Source organism: Citrus sinensis, chromosome 3 (assembly GCF_022201045.2).
Source record: "Citrus sinensis cultivar Valencia sweet orange chromosome 3, DVS_A1.0, whole genome shotgun sequence".
Lineage (NCBI taxonomy): Eukaryota > Viridiplantae > Streptophyta > Magnoliopsida > Sapindales > Rutaceae > Citrus > Citrus sinensis.
Genome location: NC_068558.1, coordinates 41,943,272 through 41,969,708, shown reverse-complemented (window position 1 = coordinate 41,969,708; position 26,437 = coordinate 41,943,272). Strand labels below are relative to the sequence as shown.

Here is a 26,437-nt window from a genome sequence, read left to right as displayed (position 1 = left end):
AAAAAATTCTTATTTATTTATAAATTTTTAAATATCCCATTTTATTTCTCATGTTAAAAATATATATAAATGTGATTTTTAATAATACATATGAGATATGTGCATATTAAATTTTTATTTGATAATAACAGTTTGTGCATTTAAATTTCACTAATACTCTTAAAAAGTATCTACCAAAGGGGTCAAAGAGAAAAATAAAATTTTTAAACAATAATGGATGGCGTCGTTTTTTTATCTTTCTCAAGTAATTTTTTGATAAAATTGTTCATAAAAATAGTGATTAGTAAGTAGTTGATACTGGATAAAAATTAAATTAATTTTAAAAAACATTTATGAAAACACCATTGACGGCTGAAAAGTTAGAGAGGGGGGCCCCCCCCAAGCACCAGTACCGTGCTTCAATCTGTACGCACAAAACGGAACCTGTAAACACTCTGTAATATTAGGGATGATAAAAATTTATACGGAACGTGTATTTTTAGAAAATTTTTTTATTCAGGGAGGATATGAAAAAAATTTTATATCTAATTTTTTATTTGGAGAAGGGATAGAAAAATTTTTTTATTTAAATTTTATTCGGGGAGGAAACGGGGATGAGGTGGAATCCCCATCTCCTATTCATTTCCTCATTTTAATTTTAATTTTTTAAAATTACTAGTAAATAAATAATAAAATTTAAATTATAAAATTATAAAAATTGATAAAAATAACAAATATCAAAATATTTATATTATTAAATTTTTAGGTTTGATTAACTAATTAAAGTCCTAAATTTTTATTTAGGACATTAAAAAGATCAGATAGATTCTATTAGCTCAAAAATTTTGTTTTAATTTTAATATTCATTAAATATTTTAAACTTAAAATATATTTATTTATTTATTTTTAGATGTTATAATTGCCCACAATGAATCACAATTTTAATATCTAATCTAATTTAATCTAATATTTGCTCTTGATTTGCTCCGACTTAACTATTGTACTGTAAAGGAAATAGTCCATATTTATAAAGTGCCCACGCCACCATTGAAAAAATTAATTTTAAATCTAAATTCGATTTTATTTGTAACAATTTTGTATTAGACTATTAATTTGTTCATGATAGTTTGTAAAAGAAATTTATATCCATTGCATGCTGCGTTACTTACTAATTTAATGTATGTGACTTTTGTAATAAATATTAATGTAAGATATTTTTTTAACTTTATTTTTATTTAAATTTTTTATTTTAATCAGATTAACTCAAATCAAAAACAAAAAATATATTAATTATTCGGAGATCGGAGATCCTTAAAAATTTTCTATTATTATTCGGAGAGAGAATATAGATTCTCTTAAATAATTCTAATAAAAATAAAAAAAAAGACGAAAACATACGCAAAATATCAAAGATTAATACAAAAAAATTGGTCCCCTCCCCTCTACATTGCCATCCTTATGTAATATACTACTAACCCGTCGTTATATCTGACAACAAGGATAAAATCTCCGTAATTGGCAGTAAGTACACCTGGTTTTACAAAAATGGAAAAATAATAATAATAATAATAATAAAGAAAAACGAAAAAGGCATACAGATATGTCAGGGTCGCGGACAATTACAATTTTACATATAAAGCGTCAAAATAGTTTTCGTCTTTTAGCTTCATATTATTCCGAACAGTAACAACAATAAAATAAAAGAAAGAGGGACCTTATCTTCGGGACTCGCTTTGCTGGCTTTGCATATGAGACATACAATATTATTATTATTATTATTATTATTATTATTATTATTATTATTATTATTATTATTATTATTATTATATATATATATATATTATAATAATAAATACAAAAGGCCGACATACCATAAAATCTTCTGAATAAAAAATTTCTCCAGTTTCCTCATCATCACAAAACTCATATCAGCCTTTTCTTCCTCTCCGCACATAAGAAAGAAGAAAAGAAGGAGAATCAAATCATCATCATTTGTAATAATCATATTATTATTATTATTATTATTACGATTTTACAAAATCCGACTCATATCATACTTCTTTTCTATTTATGTGGTCTGAATTTTTTAAGCTCAGTCACTTATTAGATATTTACTTTCTGTAGCTGTGAGTCAATTGACTCAATTCTCACATTCAGGATATAATTCTTAACTATTTATTTCTGCCTTTAATGAACTCAATTTTATTTGATTTCTTGATCTAATGAATTTGAAACTAATAATTATATACAACAGAGGATGAATCACTGTGTTCCGGATTTTGAGTTCGACGACGATCACTGGATCCCTACTTCTTCAGTTTTAAATCGCCCTAGAAAATCAGCCATGTAAGCTTCTTCTATGTATTTTTTTTAATACTTTTTATTTACTTATTTATTTATTTTCCAATAATAAATGAAGGAGAAATGAGAAATGAGAATCTCAACTTTTCTACTCAACAGGGCGGAGGAGGATGTTATGGAGCTGCTTTGGCAAAACGGCCCAGTCGTTTTGCATAACCAGAATCAGAGATCCCTCAAGAAATCGCAGCCTTCGTTCCCCGCTGACCAATCAGCTCCTAGAGAGATCCCTTCCTCACACCATCACCAGCAAGAACAACAGGATCACCTGTTTATGCAAGAAGATGAAATGGCTTCTTGGCTTCACTATCCCCTTAATGACACTAATTTTGACTCTGATTTTTGCACCGATCTTCTTTATCCAGCTCCTTGTATTACTTCCACTACCACTACAACCGCCACAGCCACAGCCACGCCTCCGGTTCGTGCCACTCACGTGACAGACTCACGACCTCAGCTGAATACTGCTACTACTGTTGCTTCGGCTCCGCCTTTGAGGCCTCCGATTCCTCCTCCACCGAGGAGGACGGCGAATTTCGGTCTCTTCGCCAGGCACATGCCGAGGGAGGTAGCATCAGGACCGTCCAATTCGAAGAGCGTGACGATCAGAGAATCGACTGTAGTGGACTCCAGCGATACTCCCGCCCCCATGAGGAGTATGGAAGGCGCGTCTGGCGTCAACAATAATAATAGGTGCCGGAACACGAGCGGCGCTGGAGATGCGGCTACGTCATCTGGCGGAGGCGGCGGCGGCAGTAGTGGAGCGAGAGATTTGACCATGTGCGAAATGACGGTGACGTCATCACCTGGGGGCTCAAGCGCCAGCGCGGAGCCGCCGGCTCAGAAGCCAGCTGCTGAGGACCGTAAACGTAAAGGGAGGGAAACCGACGACGAATATCACAGCGAGGTAAAGTCTGCTTATCATTATTTTTATGGGAAATGCTACGTTACAATTAATGTAACATACACACTCAATAACAACCACATAAATTATGGGAGTATATTATTTATGTGGTTATTGTTGAGTGTGTATGTTACATTAATTGTAAGGCAGGGGCTTCCTATTTTTATTCCTTTTACTGATTGTCAGTTCTTTGAAATTTTTTTTTTTTGGGGCTATCGTGCGCGAGTGTGACGTTAACGAACGTGTGCACTCTCACTCTCTCTCCTCGGGATACCCTGACACTTATTCGGTACACGTTAGTTGTTTACGGCCGTTTGTAGAAGGCTTGATGGTTGAATCACCAATTCGGGTCTCTTTTCCATACACGTAGTACTGACATCTTACGTGGAACTGCCACGTGTATGATTGGAAATGGGAATTGCCGTGTGCCAAATTGGGGTTTAAACGCCATTTCGATGGACGATGATTGGCGGAGAGTATAGGTCGATTTGTAACCATGTCATTGCGCTGATCACGGGACTGCTAACCCGACCCACGCCGTTTTTGTCAGTTGTGCCTTTTTCTTTTTTTCTTTTTTTTTTTCTTCCCCTCCCTCCTGCACCAAAAGAAGAAAATTTAAAGTTTCAACTTTTCTTTGCAAATCAAATTTTATCCTTTTGGCGCAGTTGCACTGATGGTCAAGTTTATTTGTATAAACGATAAGATAGTAGTATACTACTAAAAGAGGGAAGTACTACAATTAGTGCTAGCAGTACTATGATCAAAATTAAATGACTTAATTTGGTGGTTTATGTTAATGGGATGTGGATATGCACTGGACTAAATCTCATTTGTTACCAGATAAAGCTGGGATGCTGATCATTAGACACTGAAGGAAGATCGTGGGACTTGTTGCTTCGGATTCTTTCAATTGATCTCAAGATAATCAACATAGGTAGTAGATTTGGGACTCTTGATATCTTCCTTATACTTCATATGGAAGCATTAAAAGTTTACCATTGAATGTAAAAGCCATAATTATAACTAGTGTTGGGTAGCAGTAGAATGGTGCCAGTTTTGAAGTGATTAATATTGAATTGTTGTCATCCCTTCTGAGGCAACTTGGTATAAACAAGAGAACCTTTTAAAGTCTTCTGCCTTGGATGTGGAATGCTGAGATTTTAGCCATGGAGTGTTGGGCTTCTGCAGTTTATGCCAAGGAGCATAGCAAAAATTCAGAAAATGGAGAGAGATAGAGTTTTGTTGTTGATATTGGAAATAGTTTGTCAAATGGTTGGTGCTTACATTCCAGTTCAATTAGATGTGTCCAATTAGAAGGCAGATGTCTGCATTTAGTAGATTTAATTAATAAACAAGCAGAAAACTAAGCAATACGTTATTGCTTCTCTCAACTAATTATGGAAATTTCATTTTTTTTTTCGGGTAAAGGATGTTGAATTGGAATCTGCTGATGCAAAGAAGCAATCTCGTGGTTCAACATCTGCAAAGAGATCTCGTGCTGCGGAGGTCCACAATCTCTCGGAGAGGGTTTGTACTCATACTGAAGCTAAACTCTGTTGAGAGATTTTACTGTCTTTGTCGTTTCCATCTGTTAAAAGGAGTAATTTGCATCCATGTGCAGAGACGCCGAGATAGGATAAATGAAAAGATGCGGGCTTTGCAAGAACTCATACCTCGTTGCAACAAGGTAGTAGTGTTTTTTTATCAGTCATGTTTTTAGGCAGTGTTGAGAATTTTCTGCATGAGTGATTTGACTTGTTGTTCATTCCTTAAGTTTTTGTTCTTTTTTGACTTTCAGTCGGACAAAGCTTCGATGCTGGATGAGGCAATTGAGTACCTGAAATCACTTCAATTGCAAGTCCAGGTATAGTCCTCCTATCTTGAATTTTAATGATTAAGAGGACGTTTTAATGATTTTTCATTCTGGATATAGACCGGTATACATTATGTTCATGAGACTTGAGATGTGGCTTTCCCATTCATTTCTTCTTTTTCTCAGAACTTATGCCAAATATGGTTGTTTACACTGAACTGAGGGAGTTGTTAAATTGTTAATACTGTAGTATTTGCGCAGCAGGCCAATGTTTAATGTAATTTGTCTCAGGAACACATAAAGGTCATGAGCTTATTACTGCTGCATTAGAGAAGCTATATTCAAAGAGTAATGATAATCTAGCCTCTTGGTCAAGATCTCTTGCACTTAGAACTTGATCTTTCTGTTGCAAGACTGTTTTTTTTTCCCCTCTCCCCGGCTCCATAAAGGTCATGGACATGATATGAGATGAGTGAAATAAATCTTGAAGATAAATTTGTTTCCTAAATCATAATGACTTATATTGGCCATTTGTTAGTTATTGTAGTGTAGAAATAAAAACTGTTTGAAATAGTTTTGTTTAAAATCTTGAACTTAGAAGAGGCATTAATCATTACTCCCTAGCACAATATTTAATTCTTTTTCTAAGGACTCCTTGAGACTCAGATTAGATCAAGATTAGATAGGGTTGACATGTTGGTAAGTTTTACCATCTAGATTCTGTAGGACTGGGAAATTGTCCAAGTGGTAAATACCTCATTTAAAAGCTAATTCCAGCAGCCACCTGTGCCCTTTCTGTTAATTTCAGACTTCCCATCCTACCAATCCAAACACCAAGGGGTATTTATGTCAGCGTGTTATCCTTTCCAAAAACTGAAAAATCTGCCTGGTTCTGGAAATTTTCTGGAAGTGCCACGTCTTTCACGTGTGGTTATTGAATCAGTCCTGAGCTTATACTATGGAGCTCAATGTCTTTTATCTGATTCTAACTTATGTTGCATAAAGGCAATGGCATACTATAGTTTGATAATTAAATTTTGAGCTTTTGCAATATTTATAATGAACATTAGACTAACTATTTTTTGCAGATGATGTCAATGGGATGTGGCGTGGTTCCCATGATGTTCCCTGGTGTCCAGCAATACATGCCAAACATGGGGATGGGAATTGGAATGGGCATGGGCATGGGCATGGATATGGGAATGAGTCGGCCTATGATGCCATTTCCAAATGTTTTGGCTGGTTCAGCCATGCCAACACCAGCTGCTGCTGCTCATTTAGGTCCAAGGTTTCCAATGCCGCCCTTTCACATGCCACCTGTTCCCGGTCCTGATCCATCCAGAGTCCAAGCTGCCAACCATTCAGATCCCATGTTCAATTCGTTTGGCATGCAAAATCCAAACCAAGCACGGGCTTCAAATTTTGTTGATCCTTATCAGCAGTATCTTGCCCTTCACCGGATGCAGTTACCTCTTCAACAGGTAAACCAGTAGCTTCTTTGTTGATCCTTATCATTGTGTTTTGCCCTTCACCAGAACAGCTCTGCTGCATATGGCGCTCATCTGCCATCTTAATATTTCCTCCTGATTGTCAGTTGTTGTGGTATTAGACGTGTGCTAGTGAAGGGGCAGATATTTCCATGCAACTAACATGTTACATCACCTCTCTATCTCTTCCCTGTTAGCCACCTTTCTCAAGCTCAAAATAACAAATCCCTCCAAAACCCTGGTGTAGGTAGGATTAAAGCCTAGGACCTATCATATAACTGTACGAGAGCTTAACAATTGAACAAGCTGCTACCTGCAAAATTCAGTAAATTACTCTTTGTTGTGTCATCACATGAGAGAATAATCAAATGACTATGGACCAGGCTTGGGCTTGTTCACTTTTGAGGTCAAGTTAGAAGTTTAATTATATAGAACTGAAATTCGTTCCCGCCAATGCCTCTACCCAAATAATTAAAAAAAGAGCAATGTTCTTGGTTATTTATATGCTCAAGATAAAAGTCTTGAAGTTGTCCTTTCTCCCTTATACTGAGTTATGTTCACTCTTTTCATTTTAACAGAATCAATCAATGGTCCAGCCAAATGCAAGCAAACCAAGCACCAGTAAGGGAGCTGAAAATCCTGAGAATCGCCCATCTGGTAGGTGCCTTTACTTATATATCCATGTATTTATTATAACAGTCAATTGGTTGCAGCATGCAATACAAAGAAAAATACATCCTTATCAGTCACTGTTGAAACGTCTGCTGCACCCTGTTGCATGTTACGTATGATTTTTTGTAAGATAGGCTTGCATAGCTCACATATGAACTTTGTTTATCTGTGAGAGAAAGATGCTACTTTTTCCACTTCCATTTTGGATGCGATAGCTGCGTTCGATCCCTGTCTATCAAATGAAAGGATAACATAATGAGCTATATGATAATTGTGGTGCGAATGGCATTGTTCCTTGTAAAGGATTTTACAACTATACATTGATGCTCTGAATGTTTCTACTTTTCTGGATGATAAAATAAAGGGACATGATGTGATAGCTTAAAAGTGACAGTTTCAGTTCTCGGTAATATAGTGAGTTCAGTTGCATGTGGCATGGAATCAGAACATTCATGAATGATGGGAGCTTCTGTGAATTGCAGGTTGAAGTCTTTCGACAGAGTCCCTTGTAAAGGCTGTCGCCTGCCAAGTTTTGTAGTGTAAGAGAAAGAGAGAGAAAGCAACACCCCACCTTAGAGCAGCTTCTGCAACTGCTAATTTGATATATATATATAACATCGGCTAACATGTAAATTATTTATACCCCAAATGTAAAGTTTTTTTTTTTTTTTCTTTCCTGTTTTAACTCTTTCTAACCTCCATTTCTTCTCCTGCCTATGCAAATTGCGAAAAATGCTTGAAATTGAAATTTAGCTCTTCGAAAGCTGTTGGGGGTCATGTCGGCAGTTGGTGCCAGTGGAGAGAAATATTCACGATGTTGATACATTATTCTTAGCCCTAGAGATTTCCTGTTATGCCGGTGGTGCCTCACTCAATTTGCACTTTGAACAATATCGACAACGTACTCTCGCTTATTTTTAAAAAAAAAATAATTATTGTGGCTGTCATCTTATTCGAAAACATGGTGGTCCTCTTACTTTTTCAAAGTTAAAAAGAAGCTTATTAGATTCTAGGATTAGAGGAAAATATTGGCCATACAAATTACGTTAAGAGTGCCAGTGGGGAATGATAGAAGAATATTTCCTTTCGTTCCTCTATTTTTTTTTTTTCGTTCTTGATCCTTGTACCAGCCAGAATTCTCAATTCAGTACAATACAATTGAAGTTAGAACCAGTCACAAGCCTGGTACTCTTACCTTCCGGCGGACTAAAAACTAAAAGCAATTTGGATTTTTGACAGCCCAAAGAAGCCTTGTTGCCGTTTTATACTTTTGTCTTGGGTGTTGTAACGAAAGCTAATCAGTGGCTATGAAGTGAAACTGAACGAATATTTTGGTAAATATGAAATTGGGTGGTAAGTAGAGGCTTTTAAGCACTACATAAACATTTTCATCAAATAATAACTGTGGTGTAACATCATGTTAGCCTCCAAACTGTGCCTTGTCAAAGTGGCTAAGAAATTTTGAAACGACAGATGATTATTACCTATAATTCTAACTACATTTGCATCACATTGGAAAAGTAGAGGATTACTGCTCGTCCGCACAATAAAAAACATCACGTGCTCCTCAATCAAATCGCAGGTCATCTACTCATTCATTCTTTAGGATTGTTAAAGTAGAGGGGGACAGCGAGAATAGGATAAACGTTGAGAACAATCAATTTCAAATATTAAGCAAGGAGTAAGTACTTATGGCTTATTATACACGCACCATTTTGTTTCGGGGCTTCCACGAGTAACATACATTCGACTTGCCTTGCAAATATAAGGACCTGAGAAGCATGACCCCATCCGAAATGGCAGGTACAATTTCTATTCTCTCTGATTATAGTATGATTTGGAAGGCGACACAGGTAAGCCTCAAAATACTTCTGCAGGATAATTAATTTCTGCCACCCGTATCCTGCTTGAGAAGTTAATTTCTGCATCAAGTATTGTGCTTCATGTAGAAACAGCTGCTTGCTGTCAGGGGCTGATAGAAGCAAGAATCTGAAAACAAAGGAAGCCAAAGTACTGCTTAGAAGTTCAGCATTCAAGTTTATGCAAGAATGCTGGAAAAAGGAAATCACATTGATACTCAACTTCCATAGCAAAACACATGCATACCTTGTCAGTGAATGTGCGAAATGCCTCCACTTCCATAGCTTTGTCCAGTTCCTAACCAGTTTAATAACCAAATTAGCTGATAATCTAACTTGTCTATGTTAAGTGGCAGTTACAGCTTAACTATGAATATCATCAAGTAAAAGTGACTCCTATATGAAGTTATAGTTCTCACAATCTCTGGGTTGGAGGAACTATCAATACCCAAGATAAGTTTCTGAAGGCTTTCATCCTGCAATGCATCACGGATTTCACTGGAAGAAGCTGCATGAGAATGTTATACAGAGTTACATTTTGCACAACGCAGTTTATGGTCTCAAGATTTAGAGCCAGTTTAACCCCCTTATGAACCATACCGATGGATTCTAATTGCTCCTTTTGCAACACCTGACTTGGTTCATCAGCATTCAATGACCTTTCTACAGGCGATTCTGGAAAAACTGACAAGCATGAAAGCCAAGAAATTAAAACTATGTGAATGCTCAGGGAATTATGCTTGCATCATAAACATGAAAATCATCAGCATACATGAACAAGTTAAATCTGATAAAAATAATGGTTCTTGAATCCTGGTGATTGCTAGAAATAGGATAATCAGGCATTGGACAATTATTCAATGTCTTGAAAATCAAGACTACAAAATGTCACTTTGCCTATGTCAAGAACCACGAAGGAACTTTTTTCTTTTGTATACTGTTTCCTCAGATGACAAAGTTTACCATTAAATGTCAGCTGATGAATACTAGTTTCTCAAAAAAGTGTCAAATTGTCAGATGCCTCATTTTTTAAATGAATAATTTGAAAAACCAAGGTAATTGTCAAATATTGGTGCCCATATATACATGAAGGGGTATATTACTACAAGAATCAAGAATGTGGGGATTGAGAAAACATGGGGTTCTTCGATTTATCTAGCAACTGGGAACCATCAGCAAGCCCATTCGTACATGAGCAACAGAAGAGAAAAGATAACGTGCCCTTACCATCAAAATAAATACAAACCATCAAACAACCATTATATAGAGAATTCATTAATACAGAACTAAAGATTAATGAATAATGATCACAGGAATTCTTAACATACACATATATAATTTATTCAGCAATTAAAACTCTTGAATCAGGTAATTGATTTAGTTAACAAACCACTTACTTGGTTTTTCCTCTGTAGGTTCTGGTTTGGCGCAAGGGGTTTCTGAGTTAAGCATTACACTCGCATTAGTTCCCTTAACAAGTAGCACGATAAAAAGGTCACAGAAACAATTATATGGAAACAATTGCACATACAAAGACTTTATATTACATCGCTATTTCAAAGCGACAGCGATTACACCTAAAATGTTTTTCTCTATTAGTTTCAAAGCTCTAAGCTTGCTGCATCAAAAGATAAATCTAAGTAAACGAGAAATACCTTTGTGGTTCTTAAAACAGACTAGAGAACAGCTGCAAGCAAGAAGGAAAGAAAAAAAAAAAAAGAGTAAATAAATTGCAAGTGCTTCTGCCCAAATAAATAAATCAATAAATAAAGATTAATGGTGAGCTTACTAAGGAGTAAAACAATTGGGGCATTTGTACTTAGATTGAGCTTCGTTGCACACTTGACATAGCCGAGCAGGAGGACCCATTATTCGAATTGATTTATCAGCAGAAAGGTTAAGCAAAATATTATGTGATAAATAGTAATCGACCGCAGTTAACTTGGGGGTAGTATCAGGCTTTAATAGTTAAACATGAACGCCTTATTCCTCCTACACCGGCGCGCACCCTACACTCTGCAGCATTTGCGAATGAACCCAACTCTGAATCGGTTCAAGTTCAACCAACGACTGACGACCGTGGGGCCAACTATCTCAAAATTTCTCAAATTTTGTTAGCTTGTCTTCTCTGTTAAAGATGCACAGAAACACTACGCAGTGGTTTCAGGTTTCGTTTATCAAAGGTTTTCAACTAGAGTTTATTTAAATTAATTTTTTATTATTTAGTTGTTAATAAAAAAATTTATTAAAAATGTTATGTAATTATTTTAAGAGGTAAATTTTTTAAAATTATGATATAAAAAATTAAATAAGATTGTTAAATAAATTAAGAATATTTTAAATATTTTAATATTTAAAAAAAACCTCGCTCAAAATTTGAGTTTTTCCTTAATAGAAATAAAATAACTTATTTAAGCTTCAAAAAAGCTATTAAAATAATAATTAAACAATAATAAAAATTATGATAAGAGCTTATGAGATTAAATAAGTATTTATATCTATATGCTATTCCAAATAAACACTTACACCAATAAACAATTTTGTCCTGTAAAACTCTTTTAATATCATTAACTTAAAAAGTATTTATTATTACATTCAATTGAATATTAGTTATATTGAGCTTTGATATATTAGATTGATTTTGCATTTCAGTGATTTTTTGTTTGTTAGACTTTACGGGTCATTTTTATTATGTTGTGATTAAATGAAAATATAAGACTAATAAAATTAATATAGCATATATAAATTAACATTAACGATAAAATAAACCATACATTTTAGAAATGAAAATAAATAAATATAAATTTGATAAATTGATGCATTACTGATAAATGAATAAAAGCTTACAAATATAACACAAAATTAGAAAATCAACATTAATGGTTAAATAAAACATAAATTTTGGAAATGGAACACAAAGCTTAAAAATGGAAGCCAAAATAAGTAAATTAATATGAAATTAATAAAATAATGTATTACTAGTAAACAAAACAAAAACTTACTGATATAAAATAAAACTAATAAATTAAGTGTAAAATAAAACATAAATTTTAGAATTAGAATATAAAATTGGTAAATGAAATATAAAACAAATAAATTAATGTTAAATTGGTAAATGATCTATTACTGATAAAAAAATAAACTTACATATATAACATAAATTTAGTAAGGGTGAATTTGGTGATGCATAGCTTTTAAAATAATTATTATTAGTTGTGCCAGAAAAATAATCAATTGTAAAGAAAATCAGTTAAACATTTAATAAAATTTACTTTTAGAAGAACTGTAAGTTTCAAAATTAGTCTTATGTTTAGTAAATTTTACTGTTAAATTGTTATAAACTTGTAAGAATATAAATGAATTGACAGAATTAAACATAATATTGAATAAAATTTATATACATATTTATAAACATGTATATAAATTTTTTTTTATTGTGTATATGTAAAAATTGATAACTTAAATATTTTATATTATTAATTTTTTAATTTTTGTTATCTCAATATAATTGGTAATAATTATAATCTTTAAAGTTAATGACTATATTGCCTAATTAATAAGAATAATTTTGGACTTTTATAATATATATGAGGATATATACAAAATAAATATTAAGTATAAAATTAATTTTCAAAATCAGAATTTAAAAAACTACTTTCTTCCAACTTTTCAAAATCTGTTGTAAGATAAGGTGATTTTACCATAAATGATTTCTAGAAAAATTAACCAAATACCAAAATTAGTTTTTAACTTTTCAAAATTACTTTTAAACCTCCTAAAAGCAATTCCAAATGAGCCCTAAATCATCATTAACTGTAAAATAAAACATAAATTTTAAAAATAAACATAAGACTTATAAAAAAAAGTGAAACAAATAAATTAATATAAAATTGATAAAATGATGTAATACTAGTAAACAACAAAAAACTAAATTAACATTAAATGTAAAATAAAACATAAATTTTGAAAAATTAATCAAAATATTTGTAAATAAAAAGTAAAACAATTAAATTAATATAACAGTGATAAATTGTTGTCTTACTAATAAATAAAACAAAAACTTATAAGTCAAGATTAAGTGTAAAGTAAACACAAATTTTGTAATCACACCTAAAACTTATAAATAGAAGGTAAAATAAGTAATTTAACATGAGAGTTATTGAAAAAATAAAAATAAAAGCTTAAAAATATAAAATAAAAACTCATTATAATATTCATTATCTAATATATTTACTGATTTTGTATTTAAATTGAACAATGATAGTTTTGAATTTACGTAATAAATGTGATGTTTCATTAAGTATAAGAACTTATTCTCAAAATTAGATTTTAAAAAACTATTCTTTTAGTGTTTTTCAAAGTTATTGCAAAAAGATGTGATTTTGTATCATTCTACACCTACTTTTCAGTAACCCTAAATGATCTATAAGAATAAGTAAGTAGTAAAGTTTAAAATTGCCTAAAATATGCATAAAACTCAAAATTAGATTTAATTCTATTGATATATCATATGCGTGTTTAGTAATATGAGAATATCTTTTTTTTTTATTTTAGCTTAATCCACATCAAGATAAATAATTTGCTTAATTAACTCGTATAGTAAACAAATACTATTATAAAAAATGAAAAAAATATATCCTTGATTGAATGTAAATTTATGGTTAAACCAATAAAACTTATTCTACTTGATTTTTGTACAATTTTTTTTGTTTTCACTTGATCACTGGTTTTCTTATTTATTCCATTAAAATAAATGAATTAAAAACTATGTTAATTGTTTTACGAGTTAATAATTTTAAATTTATTTATTTTACCTTTTATTTATTAATCTTATGAATAATTTATAAGATTTAACAATTGTATTATCTGTAATATTTTAAAAAACATACTATTAGTATTTATTATTTAATAAATCTATTTAGATATTTTTAAAATTTGTTATTGATGACAGAGTTTGGGTCAATGGTCAACAATTAATAGTTACTACGATTTTTTTTCCCTCCCCTTCTAATTGATAGATTTCATGTGTTCCGAAAACGAAGTTTAGAGAAAAAAAAAAATGACTGCGAGGCCACTTTCCCAGGGTCTTGGTTGCAATGCGCTCATGTACACAGGCTGAAGGCAGCTAGATGGTATCATAAGACAATCAGAACCCTGCTCTGAGAACAAGGTATCAGTCAGGATACTTCAGTATAATTTGCTCACATCAGCTAAAACATAAGTCAGATTGTGATTTATTGATTGCACATTCACCAGAGGCACGTATTGGGAGGATATTTAAGCCGATCATCATGTCTGGTAATCTTTCTTAGGAATTGGAGAAATGAAGCTAAAAGAGCAACTAGGATAACAATACCACAACAAAATCTGGAACGGAAAGAAACCAAAGCGGTTGCTAACTTGCATGTAGACCTTACAAAACAACAGTAAACAACAATGTTTAAAGTCCCAAAGATGCCGCTTCGAAAGTGCTAACAGTTGAATTTGGAAATACAGCAAAATGAACTAAACAGTAAAATGTAGAACAATGAAGTCTTTCACATATAAAGCCCTTCTGGCACCCCTTCTTTCTTCTTGAACATCACCTTTTCCTTTGCTTTCTTAAAATCTGTATGCGTCACCTGAGGAAAAGCATTTCAAAATGCCAAACAAGTAATCAAAACCACTTCCCAAGGGATCAGAAAGACAACATTTTTTGCATTATGCAGATTCCCTTCAAATCTTGCTAGGATTCCTACTTAACCAAAGTCTATTCATTCCCCTACATATCTTAAAACATAAAGGCCACCTGTCAGCTGTCGCTGGACTATATAAAAATCTCCTTACTCAAACAGTGTATAATTTAACATAGCCAAACTTATAAGCCAACACATGGATTGCACTTTCAACACACAGGACACAAACAAGAACAGAAATGTCACACCAAATAAATTACAGGATAGAGTGTTTAAGCTCACCTTCATGCGGCGCTCTCTCAAAGCAAGCAAACCAGCTTCAGTACATATAGCCTTTATATCAGCTCCAGAGAACTCATCTTTGGTCATAACAAACTCTTCCAAGTTGACATCATCAGCCAAGGTCATCCTTGATGTGTGAATCTGAATCCACAAACATAAAAGTCAATTATCAAATAAGGAGACTTTAACTCTCTCTGCATGTGTTTCCTTTATATTTTACTATTTATAAAACAGGCATAACACAAATTTGTTCAGCACAAAAGTTTACGACCTTCATATAATCAAGAAATATCTTTCATACCTGGAAGATACGTCTCCTAGTCTTGATATCAGGAAGAGGAAATTCAATCTTTCTATCTATTCGACCTGGCCGAAGTAAAGCTGGATCCAGGCTTTCAATTCGGTTCGTTGCAAGAATTACTTTGACATCTCCTCTAGAATCAAACCCATCCAACTGGTTCAGCAGCTCCAACATGGTTCTCTGAATTTCACGTTCGCCACCTGAGTGGGCATCATACCTGTCGAGCATACAGTATGCATTGAACAAAAACATTCCTAAGATCAAGATTACATCTTCAGAGGCAAATACTGGTTTACTCACCTCTTCGTACCAACTGCATCAATTTCATCAATGAAGACGATAGAAGGTGACAGATCATCAGCAACTCTGAAAAGTTCCCTTACTAATTTTGGTCCATCACCCAAGTACTTCTGAATTAATTCACTACCGACAACACGCAAGAAAGTTGCAGATGTTGAATTTGCCACAGCCTGAAAGAATAGGAATAGGTCATATATTTGCCAAGCAAAGCAGAAATGCTATCAATGGTCAAACTAAACAAGGCAGAAGTCACCACAAACACTTAAAATGCAGTACTATGGACAAAATGGAAAAAACTAAAATATGACAGTTTTTCCTGTCTATTTCAAACTACATCGACAGGTAAAACAAATTTTCTTTTGATAAGAATATGACAGGTAAAACATTAAATACAAGTCCATAAAAAATATGAAAAACAACAGCCAGAATAATGATTCTTCATGTTCATCTGTCCGAGAATCTCCGGAAACAAACCTAATACCAATGATTTCACAGCATACAGCTCAAGGAGCAATAAAAAAAAATGACCAACTATCTTATAGATGATTAAAGAAGAGCAGCTGCTGAGGCAAAATAAAATATGCAAGAAAATATGATATAAAATGCAACATAACCGCAAATTGCTGTTTCTGCATGCTTCAAGATACAGACTAGTACAGATGATGCTGCCACGTAAATCGTGGAAGCTGAATATTCACCTATGGTTCTAAACTAATTGGATTTCCATGTAAGGTGTGCATCTATGTCAGAGCACAGAAAGCATTAGCAAATACAGTGATTTAAAAGGATGCAAGTTAAGATTAAGAAACCCACAGCCATGAGAGGAAGCCATATTTACCGCTTAGAACATAATTTGTGATCAGATCTCATATACACAGTTTGTTTAGAAAACGGATATGAATAACTAGAGCAGCTATACAAACAACAAATAATCTACTACCAAACAGCACCAAGAAGATAACACAGGTACACACAAACAATTTAATCTACTGCCAAATAGCTGAAAGGGTCACATATGTAAACATTTAGCATAAAGAAGGTAACATAGTTCAAATACACACCTTTGCAAGCAGTGTCTTGCCTGTTCCAGGCTCTCCATACAATATAACTCCCTTAGGAGGCTTGATACCGATATCTTCATAAAGTTCAGGATGAGTAAGAGGAAGTTCAACAGCTTCTTTAATCTCCTGTATCTGTGCATCTAAACCTCCAATATCAGCATAAGACTCCAATGGAGCCTTCTCAACCTTCATCACAGACACCATTGGATCTACTTCATCTTGCAGAAGCCCAACCACCGAAAGGACCTGATCAAAGGCCAGAAAATAATGTTAGAACCAACATATTTCCAACTCATTTATAGCATTAATCAGTCATTGGCAACAAAGCAGAATGTAATACCATAGACTTCACAAAAATGAAAAAAAAAAAGTGTGTATATAAGTGTCATGTCATTAAATATGTAAATTTCAAAAGATTCAATCCAGACATCCTAATCTCCTCAATAATCTTACCTACTATTTAATTGTGACAGTAACTAACATAAAGAAGTTTTAATTCCCCTTCTTTGTATTCAAAATCCACAAGCCCTAGGTTCAAATTTAATCTTCAAACCCTAACTTTTTTCCAATTTAATCTATCACCTCACCAGCAAATACGAGTCGCAATTGGGAAAAAAAACCCAAAAATTAAGATCGAAAAATATACCTTATTGTGCATCAAAATAGCACAGCCAGGCTCCAGCTGATCCTTATCAACAAAGGACAAAATCCCGACGTAATACTCGGGCCCCACCGACGACGAAACAATGGCGTGATTCTCATCAATCAACTCCTCCAAATTACCAACGCTCATCGGCGAACCTCTCAGATCGTCAACCTTTGACCGATCTTCCTCCGCCTTCTCTTCCTGCGGCTTCAATCTCTCCTGATTCGTAACAAACTCCTCTTCCATCAAGAGATAATCTTTTATCCTCTCAAGCTTTAAAAGCCTCAGCTTGCACTTACTCAGCGGCGTAACGGTCGGAAGGCGTGCCGCCGCTTCTGGTCCTTTCTGCTTTCGTTGCTTGCGGCCCACACGGGCCGGAGGAGCTGCAGGCTCGAATTTTTTATCTTTCTTATCCGCTCCATCACCCTTGCGGTCACCTCCTGGACCTTGCCGGTTCAGACCTCCCGGTGTTCCCTGACCCATGGCTTCACACTAGATTTCGAATTCGATTAAGTGAGAGAATAAAAGCGAGAGGGGTTGGCTTTGATAACAAGTCACTCGATCGCCCGAAAGATTTTTATTATATAGTGAGACTGTGAAAGAAAGCTGATATAAAATCGGATTCTTCTAAACCCAAAAATAAGGATTTTATATTGGGTCAGTGGGCCGACTTTACTTAGTTGGGCTCATACACCCTGCGCCGAATTTTACAGTGCTTTTCACAGCCCTTTAAGATCCTTTTAAACCCACTTTTGCAATCATGTGCAAGTTATATTGCTAGATAAAATGATGAATATGAATGAATACAACTAAATGAATCCTCTATGGGTCCCATCTTTAAATGATATAATTACTTTTGTTAAAGAAATCAAAAATAATTTTTAGGCAATAAAAAATTAAATAAGGTTTTTACTATTAAAAAAAATATCTTCAAAATTTAATTAAACTATAATGTAACCTTTTATCATTTTTTGTAATTTTTATTGAAGTGAGAGCTACATACGGTAGAATCTCGACGACTTCAAACTTTAATTAGATACGAGTTTTGTCAATCCCCACTTGGGGCCAATATGCTGGATTATAATTCAATTAATTAACATTTGCTTAATTAATAAAATTTTCTTAATCCTAATATTAATGATTTATCGAAGTCTTCTTGTATTATAATATTAATGATTTTTGGAGAATTAGGAAAAAATAATCCACAAATTTTTAATGAAGTAGGGTTTGGTTTTATACTTCCCATCCCACCCCAATCCCAACCCCTCTTATATGTAAAAAAATTTCTAATTTTTATTTAATAATCTGTATTTTATTAATTTTAATGTTGGTTAATAAATTTTCTTTTTATTCTTACTTATTTATGTTAAGCTATAAATAAAATAAATCTCTATAACATAACTCTTATTCAACCTTTAAACAGTGGCTTATTTATAAAAGAATGATAAATCTTACGATCATTGGCTATATGAATATGATAAAGAGAAAGATGAAGCCATTAACAAAGAAGGACTTGAAACATTGGTATACGATTTTACTTTTTTATTTATTATCTATCCAAACACTTTACAGTTTTGATATCACTTCAAGATATTATTTCAATTTTTTTAGATTTTTTAATAATTTAAATACTTTTATAATATAGTGATGATTTTATTTAATTATATACTTTTTAATTTATGAAAATTATATATTTATACCTATTATAAAATAATAAATAGATAATGAAGTAGAGATGGATAAATCATTCTTAACATGAGGATTCTCTATCCCCCCACTAAATTTTGAAAGTGACCAAAATTTTTAACGGGATAAAAAATGAGGGAGGTCCCCCCACTATTGCCATCCCTAATTTGAGGCCGGGTATGTCCCACAAAGTGCAGGTCCAAGACCACTCGGGTTACTTAGTGGCACATAGAGGCACATGTACAGGCCCAACATGAGGCTCGCGTCCTGCGCGGCCTTTGATTTTAACCACGGTTGAGGCTGACAATTGACCGGACCTAATGACCTCTAGAAATCACTTGGAATAATGAAATCAAGTAGTAATCAGCACAAAGTCGAAAGAAACTATCAATCAGATTTAGGCGTTTATCATTGAAATTTTAATAGTTTATTTTGTATATGTTTGGCTGATCACTTAGGATCCCATTTATGAGCAAGAACATAATGGTTTTTCTTCTCGCTAAATGCATAAATGCCATCATCTCTGGCACTCCTGCGGCAGAAATTATAGGCACATTTCTTGGCTAGAAACTGGTCATCAGGGCAGTAAACATCGAACGCTTTATGGCCATTGGCCCACCTCAAGTCGCAAAAGAAAAGCGTGGTTGACCAGAAGTTGACGCGAAATGTCCAATTAAACTCTGTGCCAGCAGCCAGCCGTCGAAGCCCCAAATCATCGTCTTTCGATTTGCAATGAGCTTCCAATGTTGAGCTATTGTTCAAATTATTGATTACGTGCTCTGTGAAATGGTTCAAAAGTGAGTTTGTGATGGGCGCCTGACACGCAGCTACTAAAAACACCAAGCAACTCACCATCAACCACTTCATTTTCATGATTAATTTTATGTGCCTAGCTGCTACTGCTGCAACAGCATGCCTTTTATTTGTATATGTATGAATAGATCCACCGCAAGAAAATGGTGTTTTAACCACGAATTTTGTACTCTCACGGCAAATTTAGTTGCCTATAACGATATTTAGCCACAAAATTTTAGTGCTGTGGCCAATAATTATGGGAGAAATTTAAAATATTAAATTAATAGATTTGCCACAAACTGTTTGTGGCTGAGCACTATTTTGGCAAGGTTACAACACTTTCATGCATCCAATGAATCGATTACAATTTTACCAAAATTTGGTTTTCTTTTCATCAGGTGGCAAAACAATTGGTGCTCTATTTGGTAATTTGTTGTAATTTTTAACTGCTTACATTTACTAATTTTCGTCTTCGTATGCCATGCGCTATTGCACTCATGACCATCAGTTATTCTCATGTTGAAACGCCACTTTTGATTCGAAATTTGTTTTTGTTAATCTGGGTAGTGCAGATATTTTAAACATATTACTCCATATGTGTACAATTTATAACATTATACTATTAAGCATATATTTCTGTCCACTAAGTGACAATATTCTTGAAGCTAATTAAATAAATGAAGACTAATTAAACATTTACTCTTCATATTTTTTTTTTGTTTAAAATAAATAAGGGATTAACTCTCATACTTGAGTATAAGTATCATGAATTTATTGATGAAGTATGCAACCGACCGTCATTTCCTCTACATACCATCTTTTGTGTATTCAAAAGAAAGCCCTTAAATTTTTTTTTTTTAATATTATATACAATACAACCAAACTTAAAGTATTAAGAGTTGCATTATTGGTGCCCCTCTATATATAATCCTTATGAAGCACCTCATCCATCACAATTATATTTAAAGACATACTAAATCTAATTAAGGGTCCCTTCGGAATTAAGGTTGGGTAACTATAATTTAAAAGTTACAGCGCTAAAGTGTTTAGTAAACAATAACTGCTTTAGGTTAGAAGTTATGTTGATATGAGTTTTCACTTGTATGTTATGTTGATATGATCTTTCACTTGTATGATAGAAAATCAATTATATCTTTGATAATTTTGTCAAAATTATTATTTAAATTTTATATTTGTTATAAGCTATTAACTTTTGTTTCATAATTACAACTTTTTTTCCATAACAGTTGTAACTTAAAAGTTATAGTACCTCAATTCCAAACATGACCTAAACGTCTATATTTTCTCTCTCTAAGTATTTTCATCCACATAACATACTATTATTTTTTTCACATTTTTTATTTCTTCACAAGTACTTCACATTCTAATCAATGTGTATCAATGAATTCTCAATGATGACAATCTTCTCGTCCATTTTCAATTTCATGTATAAACTTAAACAATAAATTTTTTCTTATTATTTCTCCTTTTTATGTTAAAAAAATTTTAAAGATTAGCTATTTGAATCCATTGTTAACTCTTAAGTATTTCAAATATATAATATTTTTTTTGGAGTTAAATATATATGATTCTTTTTTATTCAAAATTTTGTGTAGCAAAATTCTAATTGGAGTTGAACGAACGAAATTTAAAAAATAAAAATGAGTTTTTTTTTTAAATTAATATAACTCTTGACAGAGAAAGGGTTTTAAAAAAAAGTTACAAGGGTGCTAATCATCCCACTCAAAATATGAATGTACATTTGAAGCCCCCATATAATCCAGCATACTAAAAGAGGTCGTAACGTTTCTTGAAGCCCGATTAAAATAGCTCGTAACGTTTTTTTTTTTAAATAACACCCAAAAATAAAATCCGGTCCAATTTGAAGCTAAATGCGTTCAGTTAAGTGATATCGATAGGTTTGAATAGAATTAAAGTTCAACTTACGTATTTAACCGGCTATAAAAGCCTTCATTTAAAACAAGGCCAACAATTAATTTAAACATAAAATTGAACTCCATTCATTCAAATAGGGAAAATGATCCACTTCACAGAACTACAGAACCAGAGACATGCATGCACGCTTTCAACTTGATTAATCAGTTGCATGGCGGCTGTTTCCATTTCTGCCATAACTCATCACGGCCCTCAGGAATATTTTTCAAGTAAAACCCTTCATCTTTGGCAGTCCAAATGCAATCTTTGTAGCGGCACCGGAACTGAAAGAAATCCTCATTCCAAAACACTTTAAAGTTGTTGCAGAAGTTGTCCGGTTTTCTCAGATGGCACCAGAAAGCGTTGTTTGAAAGAAATTCTCTTTGAATTTCCAATTAGATTCTGTCCCCGTCGTTAGCTTGTGCTCCCCAAGATCATCGTCCTTGGATTTGCAGTGGAGGAACAACGTTTGATTGTTGCTCAAGTTATTTACAACATGAACGTGCCACGTTTTTGTGGGTATTGGGGACACTGATGGCCTTATTGCTAAGGCAAGAACAACAATTACCGCAACCAAATTTAGCCTCAAAGAGCTCATTGGCTTTTGGTTTTGCGGTAAATTAATTCTTGATTATGTGCTAGCTAGGAAGCTAGCAGCATTTTAATTATGCAGTGAACCGAAAGGACAAGTTCTCTTCATAGCATTTTCACCAAAAGGAAATGGTGTTTTAATCAAGAATTTTGTAGCTACAAAGTAAATTTTGCCGCCTATAATGACGTCTAGCCACAAAATTTTAGTGTTGTGGCCAATAATTGTGGGAGAAATTTCAAATATTAAATTAATATTATTTGCCGCAACTATTTGTGGTTAAACACTATTTTTTGGCCCGTAAATATACTTCATGAATAAAGGTTTGCGCGCATGCGGCAAAAATTAACGCGCTAAAATTAGTGATGATAGTAGACGCTGAATTTTGTGGCAAAAGGAGTTTATATTTGGACATGAAAGAATTATCACTCAATAAATTTATTAGCCATGAACACACTTTTTGGCTATATGTTTTGGTTTAAGCCACAATATATGTTGTCACAAAGTATATTTATAGGCCGCGAGACCTATTCGTGGCTATATGTATTTGACTTGGCCACAAAATTTGTTCGTGGGCAAATATCTTGGATTTGGCCACAACATAAATTGTCACAAAATATAATAACAGGCCACCCAACCTAATCATGGCTTTATGCATGTGTTTTAGATACAAAATATTTTCACAAAAGCCACATAAATTTTTTATTTTTAACATATTAGCATCGATAATACTTATACTATAGTTTTAGGGAAAAAAATTAGAAAAGAAACTAAGACTACAGTCTTAAGATTTGTCAATGCCAACTAGTGTAATTAGTGAAATTTCTTATAGTAATAAGATATGTGGGATTAAGACCCTCATTGATAGGGTATATTTGAGAAAGAGAAATAATATGTGTATAGATGCACATACTAGAGATCACAATTTTGCCTCACTAGGAAGTACATACAGAGATTGGTATTCGACCATGGAGTGGTTAGTTAAGCAGAATACGAAAGGTTCTGAACTAAGGACAAAGGCAGAAGCTAAGTTTACTGAAGGCAGCTAAATTAACAATGAATTCAACATAAGGAATCACAACTCAACTCATGGTGCATTCTAATTAGTTTCATAGGGATAGTGGCTTAAATTATTCAACTGACGGGGCGTTTTAATTAAGTTCATGGGGATAAGGGCTTAATTAATTAATGCAGCGTAAGGATTTTTTAATCTAATAATGTAATTGTCAAAAAGTGTAAGGAACATATTAGACCCACAAAGTGCGTACAAATCACATAGATATTGTTACATGGATGGAAAAGAAAACATATTTCAAATAATATTTGCTAAAGACATTTTAATTAATTGCGCGCACACACACACGCAATAAGGGATCATTAAAATATTTAATCCCTCCATTGCTTTAAATGTGTGAGTTTCAGTTGAAATTTAATAATTAAATATTTTGAAAAAATGAGTTAAGTTACTAAATATATAATTAACTAATAAAATTGTAATGATAATAATAACAGTAGTTAATTAAAATATTCTTGTTTTATTAAATATTATTTTTTTTAAAAAGCTAGTACAAATAATTTCATTAATAAAAATGAAATTATATTTTCTATAGGCGACTAAATAAAAGCGCTATTTTTAGATATAAGACAAAAAATTAATGACATTGTGATATTTCCCATGACTTTTCGAATTTTAGAAGCACAAGAGTCGATTTAATTTATTTAATTTCATGAAATTGACTGAAACCCTAACCGCACCACTCTGCTATCACTATCAGACCTGCTAGCTCATCACTTTAAAGCCGTTTGAATTTTGCTGCTGTCAAGAGTTCTGGACGTCGCTGACCACATCACTCATCCCATTATTCTCGCTACCCCACGATCGGTATAGTGCTTTTATTTAAACTTTTTAACTTTATATCACATATGGGTTAATACTTTTGCTTTTGGTCGTTTATTGTACAATGAGAATCTGGGTATAGAGGTTATGACGTTTGATTTTGAATTCGTGTGAATGATGAATGGCACATCTGTTTTATTTCATTCTGCTTTTGCTCCATTCATTTTGACAATTTAGATATGGCTCTTTAATTTATTGTGATCTTGAATGGTGATAGCGGGTGGATGAAATAGTTTTTTTTTTTTTTCTAATACAGCAATATTTTATTTTATTGATATTGGATATAAAATACAGTTATTTGTCTCTTTGTAGCATTTGATATTAATGTGGTCCCAATGGGTTCCATGTTAAACAAAGAGTTGTGTGTATTATTTTATAAATAATTAGATGTTGCTGAAATATTATGTTTAATAGATAAAAGGTTAAAACACTGAGACAAAATGGGGAAGGAATAATCTCATGTGCTGTTCAAAACATGAACACAATTTAAGATGCAATCTGAAGCAAGAACACCATTATAAATTATGAGGAATGCTTTGATTTCTTATCATATATATATATGCTCTACTCCATGCTTTAAAAAAGAAAAGTTACTAACTTTTAAATTAGAGTATAATGTACACACAAAATTATCATGTATTTTAATATAAAATATGTAAACAATTGGAGATTGGGCCTCATTTTGATTCTCATCTTGTTCGAGAATTATTACGGATATCCCCGAATTAGGGTTGACAATAGTAGAGGATGGGATAGGACTTGCCAATCACAGTCCCGTCTCTCGTCTTTTTATTTTTTTGGGACAAAAATTTATCCTAATTCCGTTCCATTAAATATCTCGTCATATCTCATTATCCTGAACAGTCTCAAATCTAAATAAAGAAATTCTAACTTTTTTTCTTTTAAGGATCATCATAATTTAATACAGCAAAAATCTTGAATAAATACAAAGTAGAATAACCAAATAATAGTTTTATTTTGACTGCATGCATAATGTTCGAATATAATTTTATGCTAACATTTTTTAATTTTCATTTACTTTCCTTACACATTAACATTAAGCCTTACGCTTCAAAATTATAAATTTGGATAGTAACCAACTTTACCCATGTTAAAACATCTAATAATTCAATAATATAACAATACATTGAACGAACATGATTGGCAATGGGATGGGATGGAATATGATTTGTCAATCCCAGTTATGTCCCGTTTATGCAAATGAGATAAAAAAAAGTCTCATTCCCATCCCTTTATTTTTTTTTGGACAAAAATATGTTTTAATCTTGTCTCAATCGAAATAGAATCCTGCAGATCTCATTCCAACAGGAAAAATTACCACCCATACCCTAAATTATTCTCAAATAGAAATTTTTTAGTATGGGGGTGGATTAGAGATTACTTCTAATTCAGGAATAGAGTGAGATTCTTCCCATTGCCATCTCTAGTTGGAATTAAGATTCCCCATGCACTGGTATGAAATAGAAAATGAGGAATATTCCTATTAACTAGCGAATCAAGCAAAAGATTCATTTCCTTTTCATCTTCTTTTGCTCCAACCAAACATTACGTTTTATCATCTCTTTGAAACACTAATCTAAAGGGATGGCAAAGGGGCGGGTTCGGGGTGGGGATCATAGTCCCCGCCCCTGTCCCCGAAATAGAAACGATCCTTGAACCTGTACTCTTGCTCAAAAATTCTTATTTGGGAACTATTTGGGGATATCCCCAATAATCATTGACTGGAGCAGAGATAAAAACGGGAGGACAATTCCAATTATTTAAATTTCTAATAAGAAAACACCCCAACGCATTAAGACCAACAAACACATTCCAAAAACTTGGAAAATTTTACATAAAAACCGAAAAAAGAAATTGTGAAAATTCACCCTAATGATAGGAAAAATGGGGGAGCCAAATCGAGTTCGATTCAGAGCATCAAATGGGCATTTTCTTCAGTTTTTTAACAATTATATAAACAAATTGAAGATCAAATGCTAGTAAAATGCATGCATAATTTGTTTTTATAATGTACTAAGGGAAGATCGGAAATGCAAGTGACTGCAGATTATAAGGGCTCAAGCACTTGGGAAGAAAATGATCCATCTGTTTTTAATGCGGCAATTGTTACTACTAGCAGGTGAGTACAAAATCACAAATGGCTATGGCCCTGATAAAGCTGCTAAAATTCATGCGGG

At 33.1% G+C, this 26,437-nt stretch overlaps 4 protein-coding genes across 6 annotated transcripts; 1 reads left to right on the top strand and 3 right to left on the bottom strand.

Annotated features, from left to right (window-relative positions):
- The first annotated feature begins 1,826 nt into the window (after positions 1–1,826).
- Positions 1,827–8,067, top strand: LOC102621687 (transcription factor PIF1). 2 transcript variants are annotated; one of them, XM_006480116.4, is made up of 9 exons: positions 1,827–1,973; positions 2,234–2,325; positions 2,440–3,244; positions 4,670–4,768; positions 4,863–4,928; positions 5,040–5,105; positions 6,125–6,535; positions 7,120–7,198; positions 7,696–8,067. In XM_006480116.4, exons 2-9 carry the CDS (start codon positions 2,237–2,239, stop codon positions 7,698–7,700), a joined length of 1,620 nt encoding a protein of 539 aa, XP_006480179.2. In that variant the 5' UTR covers positions 1,827–1,973; positions 2,234–2,236; the 3' UTR covers positions 7,701–8,067. The 2 variants fall into 2 exon arrangements, with proteins under 2 accessions (XP_006480179.2, XP_006480181.2); XM_006480118.4 differs by having other exon boundaries at positions 1,895–2,325; positions 6,143–6,535.
- A 713-nt stretch (positions 8,068–8,780) lies between these two features.
- LOC102622371 (uncharacterized) lies at positions 8,781–11,246 on the bottom strand. 2 transcript variants are annotated; one of them, XM_006480119.3, is made up of 7 exons: positions 10,862–11,246; positions 10,728–10,759; positions 10,470–10,511; positions 9,673–9,756; positions 9,492–9,580; positions 9,320–9,370; positions 8,781–9,202 (listed from the first exon to the last, which is right to left on the bottom strand). In XM_006480119.3, the coding sequence occupies exons 1-7, from the start codon at positions 10,939–10,941 to the stop codon at positions 9,179–9,181; spliced, it is 402 nt and encodes a 133-aa protein (XP_006480182.2). In that variant the 5' UTR covers positions 10,942–11,246; the 3' UTR covers positions 8,781–9,178. The 2 variants fall into 2 exon arrangements, with proteins under 2 accessions (XP_006480182.2, XP_024955031.2); XM_025099263.2 differs by having other exon boundaries at positions 9,673–9,747.
- A 3,194-nt stretch (positions 11,247–14,440) lies between these two features.
- LOC102622673 (26S proteasome regulatory subunit 4 homolog A) lies at positions 14,441–17,915 on the bottom strand. The gene is made up of 6 exons (XM_006480120.4): positions 17,338–17,915; positions 16,692–16,937; positions 15,631–15,800; positions 15,331–15,547; positions 15,030–15,170; positions 14,441–14,693 (listed from the first exon to the last, which is right to left on the bottom strand). Exons 1-6 carry the CDS (start codon positions 17,818–17,820, stop codon positions 14,610–14,612), a joined length of 1,341 nt encoding a protein of 446 aa, XP_006480183.1. The 5' UTR covers positions 17,821–17,915; the 3' UTR covers positions 14,441–14,609.
- Positions 17,916–19,473: 1,558 nt separating this feature from the next.
- Positions 19,474–19,890, bottom strand: LOC127900836 (S-protein homolog 1-like). Its single transcript, XM_052436090.1, has one exon. The coding sequence runs from the start codon at positions 19,888–19,890 to the stop codon at positions 19,474–19,476; it is 417 nt and encodes a 138-aa protein (XP_052292050.1).
- Between the last annotated feature and the right edge of the window lie 6,547 nt (positions 19,891–26,437).